Genomic DNA, 7,564 nt, shown 5'->3' with positions numbered 1-7,564 from the left:
CGTGTATGAGATTCAGTGTACCGTGGTGTTCAATAAACATCTGTGCCCATTTCCAAGCATTGGAGTTGAAATCTCGTTCATAGGTTGCGTCAGCAACATCACGAGCAAATTCTTGTGTGGATTTCGGTTGTTCTGTTCCCGTTCTATTCATGAAAGCTGCTTGGATGTTACCTGCAGGACCAGGAATAAGCGTTGCGGAAGCATCGCATTTTTTCAAAAACGATTCAAGGACATCATCATCATAAACAAGGTCTTCCCATGCATCCATGATTATGCAGAAATTTCCTGTCCACATAAAAATTGTAGGTTAAGGACAATACATCACTAGGATGATTAAAGAAGTGACTCACAACACAACAATGGTAAGAAGGAAATAGAAGCCGACTTCTCCTCCATGAACACCACTATTGCATGTGGTTCTCAGTCACCAATTGAGAGACAATTTCAAGTGGAATACACACATGCAAAGTTTTAGGAGGTCCAAACAGAATTCCGTTCAAGGATGAATTGTTTCATCAAAGACACCTTAAAGGAGGACTTGTGGAACACTTACACTGTAAAAGAGGAACGAATGTGGGAGGGTAATCGTGTACCGGATAAATTTTACAAAGTTCAATTTGATCCCATCACACAGACAACCACTTGCTCTTGCCACCTCTTTGAGTTTAGAGGAATTATATGTCGCCATTCCCTGTTGGTATTTGGCCAAGAAGATGTTTACAGTGTTCCCTCACAATACATTTTGAGGCGCTGGAGCAAAAACATTCGAAGAAGACACACACTAATAACAGCATCGTATAGCTCTTCGACAAATGAACCACGGATGCAAAGATACAAACTGTTGTGCAAACGTTTTTATGAAATTGCTGAAGTTGCATGTGAGTCTGAGGAAGCTAGTACTGAATTGGAAAAAGAACTTAATTGTTTGGGTACAAAATTTGGATTCAGTTCTTCCATGACAAATAACATCATCAGTGATGCAGGCCAACTAAGATACGATACTGGTGCATGCACGTCAATACCACTTACTCCAGTTGGAACATCTGATGTCCTTGTACACAGTCCTGCAACTGTTAAGCGAAAAGGACGTCCACGCACAAATAGGTTGAAGTCCACTGTTGAGAAAAAAACCAAAAGAAGAAAGTCAACTTCATTGACAAACACTTCAACACCACCCACCGAACAATGTGTGAGTCATTATTTACGGTCAAAATATTTATTAAATAGTTTTTAGTGTATCAATTATGTTTAACTTAGTAGTTGTGTTGTTTCAGGGCGAAAGACCAAGTAATGTTCTTGAATGTGATCACCATGAACAATTTGAAGCGGACACTATCCAACTATCACAAGATACCGAAATGGGTCATTTTGGATTTATGTCGTTGTTGTCAGCTGTACATAACAATTTCGATAACAACATCAACTGATATATACAACTTGTTTGCTGCTTATTTTGTAACTTTTTTCTGTTTTTCAAAGTTAAAATGGTCTTCCATGAAATTCCTTTAATGAATGTATGTGATGCATATGACCACACCAGTATTTGTTATTGTAATCGATTACGAGGCTCTGGTAATCGATTACGAGGCCATTGTAATCGATTACTAGGCTCTGGTAATCGATTATTGTGTTCAGTTAATTAAACCAAATTATCCCACTGCATAACGTGTATAACTTGCAATCGTGTTCATAACCGCACAAAACACATCCTTCCTGAAATTCGTTTCGAAAACCTCTCTTCTCTCAGTGCAAAACCCTAAACGAAATACAATGGCTGATCGTGGAACGAAGAAACAAAAGGCATCTTCTTCCGTTGGTGGACGTCGCTGTCGCCGGAGTCCAACCCCATCACCATCGTCATCCCCTCCTAAACCTACCAATGATCTCTTCTCGTCGGATGAGCAACAGGAGAAATATGCCCAACATTTCGTAAATCGGGAAATTTTGGAGAGTAAGTATCTAGAGGACGAATACTTTCAAGGAAAAAATTTTCAATTCTATGACATATTACACGAAGCTGGGCTGACTGAATTTGTGTGTTTAAGAAGACATTACCACCCACAATTAGTCAGAGTGTTCTATAGCAACATGTCAATATCGGATACGGGGGTTATTCGAAGCGAGGTTAGAGGGGTCAAAATTAGGGTGAGCCCTAATCTTTTTCAACAACTGACTAATCTCCCATCTGATGGTGTTTGTTACGAAGGCAAAGTTGTAGATGAGTGGAAAGAACAATACGATTCTGTCACTGCAAGGCAACTAGTGTGTAGAGATGATGCAGCCATACAATCTAGAATACTAGCGGGGCAAATGAAGGTTCAACCAAGGATACTTCATTACGTTCTCACTAGAGTATTAATTCCTCGTGCAACCAATATTGGTCAGGCATCCGAAGAGGATATTATGCTGCTATGGGCATTTTTCAATTCCATTCAAATTAACTGGGGACATCTTATTAGATATAAGATGAAAAGAGCATTAAGGGAGAACGCAAAGTTGCCGTATCCACATTTGATAACCATCTTCATGGAACACTTTGAAGTGCCTACTGAAAGTTATCCCATTTCAGAACTGAAGTTCAAGCAAAGAATTGGTTGTGAAGTTGTAGCATCATTTGGTTATATGCAAAATGATGAAGGAGAATGGGTTCCCAAAGGCAATGGCCCCCATCCCCCCTTACAAGAAGGTCAACAGAATCAAGGACAAGATGATGAACAAGGCAGTTCATCTACAACACTAGATAATGTAATCAACCGCATAGAACAACTTCAAACCTTTGTTGGTACAAGATTTGATGCCTTTGAAACTCGATTTGATGCCCTTGAAACAAGATTTGGAAACATGGACATGGTCATCACTACAAGGTTTGATGCGTTGCAATCGCGTGTTGGGAACATTGAAGAACAACTGCAACACTTGCCAAGTGCTTCTGGAAACAATCCTCAGACTTAAAATTGCTTGTTTAGGCTTTCTTTACTGCATTTTAAAGAACTATGTACTCCAGTTCCTGCTTTGATCATTTCAAGTATTTAATAAAATGAAGTTGTTTAGTTTCAAAATGGTTCCTCAATTCTCGACATTTATTATGTAATGTTCAATTTATGATACACTTAATACCATGGCAGTTGTGAGTAAAAGTCAGTAACCAATACCACTTAATACTAACCAATAACACTAACCAATACCACTTAATAACACTGCAGTTGTCTGTAAAACTAAAAGTCACTTTTTTTTCCAATGGTGACCTGTGTTCACCTGACTGAGTACCTGTGTTGGACTTTCTGTACAAATTGGCAATTTCTCTCGGGTTATCGTTTACAGGGGTCCTGTAAACGATTACCAACCCCTTTTTTCAGCACTCTCACTCATTCCTTGCACAGCTTGCTCCTCCAACTCATGAGGGGTCTCCCCACCCTCCTTGGACTCACATCACATCACCATCCACCCTCTCCCACCACTGGAACACTTGCACAAGCCTCAGACAGGTGCAGATTAGCATAAAAGTCACTTTTTTTTCCAATGGTGACCTGTGTTAAGCTGACTGAGTACCTGTGTTGGACTTTCTGTACAAATTGGCAATTTCTCTCGGGTAATCGTTTACAGGGGTCCTGTAAACGATTACCAGCCCCTTTTTTCAGCACTCTCACTCATTCCTTGCACAGCTTGCTCCTCCAACTCATGAGGGTTCTCCCCACCCTCCTTGGACTCACATCACATCACCATCCACCCTCTCCCACCACTGGAACACCTGCACAAGCCTCAGACAGGTGCAGATTAGCATAAGAGTCACTTTTTTTTCCAATGGTGACCTGTGTTCACCTGACTGAGTACCTGTGTTGGACTTTCTGTACAAATTGGCAACTTCTCTCGGGTAATCGTTTACAGGGGTCCTGTAAACGATTACCAGCCCCTTTTTTCAGCACTCTCACTCATTCCTTGCACAGCTTGCTCCTCCAACTCATGAGGGTTCTCCCCACCCTCCTTGGACTCACATCACATCACCATCCACCCTCTCCCACCACTGGAACACCTGCACAAGCCTCAGACAGGTGCAGATTAGCATAAGAGTCACTTTTTTTTCCAATGGTGACCTGTGTTCACCTGACTGAGTACCTGTGTTGGACTTTCTGTACAAATTGGCAATTTCTCTCGGGTAATCGTTTACAGGGGTCCTCTAAACGATTACCAGCCCCTTTTTTCAGCACTCTCACTCATTCCTTGCACACCTTGCTCCTCCAACTCATGAGGGGTCTCCCCACCCTCCTTGGACTCACATCACATCACCATCCACCCTCTCCCACCACTGGAACACCTGCACAAGCCTCAGACAGTTGCAGAAGTGCCTAAAAGTCACTTTTTTTTCCAATGCTGACCTGTGTTCCCCTGACTGAGTACCTGTGTTGGACTTTCTGTACAAATTGGCAATTTCTCTCGGGTAATCGTTTACAGGGGTCCTGTAAACGATTACCAAAGCCTTTTTCCAGCAGTCTCACTCATTCCTTGCACAGCTTGCTCCACCAACTCATGAGGGGTCTCCCCACCCTCCTTGGCCTCACATCACATCACCATCCACCCTCTCCCACCACTGGAACACCTGCACAAGCCTCAGACAGGTGCAGATTAGCATAAAAGTCACTTTTTTGTCCAATGGTGACCTGTGTTCATCTGTGTGAGTACCTCTGTTGGACTTTCTGTACAAATTCCCAATTTCTCTCGGGTAATCATTTACAAGGGTCGTGTAAACGATTACCAGCCCCTTTTTTCAGCACTCTCACTCATTCCTTGCACAGCTTGCTCCTCCAACTCATGAGGGGTCTCCCCACCCTCCTTGGCCTCACATCACATCACCATCCACCCTCTCCCACCACTGGAACACCTGCACAAGCCTCAGACAGTTGCAGAAGTGCCTAAAAGTCACTTTTTTTTCCAATGGTGACCTGTGTTCATCTGACTGAGTACCTGTGTTGGACTTTCTGTACAAAGTGGCAATTTCTCTCGGGTAATAGTTTACAGGGGTCCTGTAAACGATTACCAGAGCCTTTTTTCAGCAGTCTCACTCATTCCTTGCACAGCTTGCTCCTCCAACTCATGAGGGGTCTCCCCACCCTCCTTGGCCTCACATCACATCACCATCCACCCTCTCCCACCACTGGAACACCTGCACAAGCCTCAGACAGGTGCAGATTAGCATAAAAGTCAGTTTTTTGTCCAATGGTGACCTGTGTTCATCTGACTGAGTACCTCTGTTGGACTTTCTGTACAAGTTCCCAATTTCTCTCGGGTAATCGTTTACAGGGGTCCTGTAAACCATTACCAGAGCCTTTTTTCAGCAGTCTCACTCATTCCTTGCACAGCTTGCTCCACCAACTCATGAGGGGTCTCCCCACCCTCCTTGGCCTCACATCACATCACCATCCACCCTCTCCCACCACTGGAACACCTGCACAAGCCTAAGACAGTTGCAGAAGTGCCTAAAAGTCACTTTTTTTTCCAATGGTGACCCCTGTTCACCTGACTGAGTACCTGTGTTGGACTTTCTGTACAAATTCCCAATTTCTCTCGGGTAATCGTTTACAAGGGTGCTGTAAACGATTACCAGAGCCTTTTTCCAGCAGTCTCACTCATTCCTTGCACTACTTCGTCCCCCTACTCATCACGGGTCACTCCACGCTTCTTGCGTTCACATCAATCACCAACACCCATCTCCCCACTCAGAAATTGATCAAATCCTTCGCATTAATTACCATTAATTTTAGTGAAAATGGTCTCGTACTTTTCAAACTTTTATTATAATGCTGCGTTCATTTTTCAATCACTATTTTTGTCATTATAACAAACACAAACGCAAAGTAAAAACAATTCATTTCGAAATCCAACCACTATTCTTATTACAAACACATACTGTACATTGTCAAATAACATTAGGTACATATTTGAACATCTTATACATGTCAAAATTGTCAAATAACATTAGGTACATATTTGAACATCTTATACATGTCAAAATTTGATAATTTCTTAGCAATCCTAGACAATGCCGTATAGATGTAGGGCTTCCATTCTGCTAATGTTGTCATTGTCCAGGATCCAGTCACACACATATTTCTTTCTAATCCCAAGCAGCTCCTCCTGAAACCAACATTTTCCACATTAGAAACCAGGACATACAAGAATATTATCAAACACACAGTTCCAACTTACAGTTGTATATTCAGGCATGCTTTTCCCGTTGTATTTTTCATCTCCATCCCAGATTTCTATTGCTTTCAACATTATTACTCCACAATCATGTCTGAAATAATATACCCACAACATCAGATTACTTTTGCCCATATACATCACAATATAATCCGGCAGTACAGTTCAAGAAACTTACAAGTTTGGTTGGGATGGGATATTTGCTTGTTTAACTGTCAAAGGACCAATACTACCTTCCGGTATATTCATCTGAAACAGGATTTGTCATGTGTAAGGGAAAGTTTTTCCCTTGACTGTTGTTGATTGCTTTCACAGTTTCCCATTCAATAAAATTGTTTTTCCCTTGTGAGAATTCATAAACTTGTTGTGATTATTGACTCTAAGATAGTATCTAGGTTACTTGATACTAAGAAACCTAACAATTTGGCCCAACCTCCCGGATCAAAAAAACAGGGAGAGAGAGTCATGGAGGGTAGATTAAACATGTTGGAGAGGACAATGGAGAGAGGAATCTAGAGCCAATTTTCAAAGGCTCAATGAAATGATGGAGGAATTAATGAGCAGAAGGAAAAATTTAGAAAGAGACTCTAAAGGAAGTAGAGGATCTATGAATGAATATAGAGTGGGGAAAAGGAATGAGAATGACGAAGAATCGGAGGACGAAAGAAGAGGGAATCAGTGGGGATGGACGAGGAGAGAGAACTTCCCACATTTGAAGGAGGAGATCCTGTGGGATGGATAACAAGAGCAGAAAAATTCTTCAAAGTTCAGGAGGTTACATCTAGAGAGAAAATCAGATTGACCTTTACTAGTAAGGAGGGAGTAGCCAGTCATTGGTTTCAATTTTGGAAGACAAAAACCAATAACCCCACTTGGAAGGAGTTGACGCAAGCCCTTATTAGGAGATTTGGGGGAAAAGAAAGATCTTCAGTATTCAAAAAGTTGGTATCAATTAGGCAGAAAGGCGAAATAGAGGAATATATTCAAGAATTTTAAATGTTGGTGGGACAAGCAACTGAGTTGATGGAGAAACAATTAATGGGATACTTCTTTGTGGGTGTACATTCTAATATAAGAAGTCAGATTAGACCGCATAATCCTAAGGATCTCATGAGGGCCATGGAGATAGCGAGAGATGTGGAGGAAGCTTCGAAGGAGAATAGAATGGGGGGAGAGAACTATTAATAGAAGTGGAGGTTATCAAAATCGTTATCATGGTAGTGGAGGGGTGATCTCCAGGGTGGAAACTTTGAAAGGGACAAGGAACGAAATAGGAAGTTTCAATAATGCCAACATGTTTAGGAAGGAAGGAGGAACCATGATGAAATCCCGAGTTGGGAGTAATGACATAGGGAGTTGCCGAAAC

General features: G+C 41.8%; 1 protein-coding gene across 1 annotated transcript; it reads left to right on the top strand.

Moving 5' to 3' along the window:
• Positions 1–502: 502 nt before the first annotated feature.
• On the top strand, positions 503–1,427 carry LOC148203994 (protein FAR1-RELATED SEQUENCE 1-like). Its single transcript, XM_088106571.1, has 2 exons — positions 503–1,189; positions 1,275–1,427. Exons 1-2 carry the CDS (start codon positions 503–505, stop codon positions 1,425–1,427), a joined length of 840 nt encoding a protein of 279 aa, XP_087962697.1.
• The last annotated feature ends 6,137 nt before the right edge of the window (positions 1,428–7,564 follow it).

This window comes from Vigna umbellata, chromosome 2 (assembly GCF_029865625.1).
Source record: "Vigna umbellata cultivar VRB3 chromosome 2, Vumbellata_1.0, whole genome shotgun sequence".
NCBI lineage: Eukaryota > Viridiplantae > Streptophyta > Magnoliopsida > Fabales > Fabaceae > Vigna > Vigna umbellata.
The sequence above is the reverse complement of the archived record's forward strand: the minus strand, read 5'-3'. Positions and strand labels throughout refer to the sequence as shown.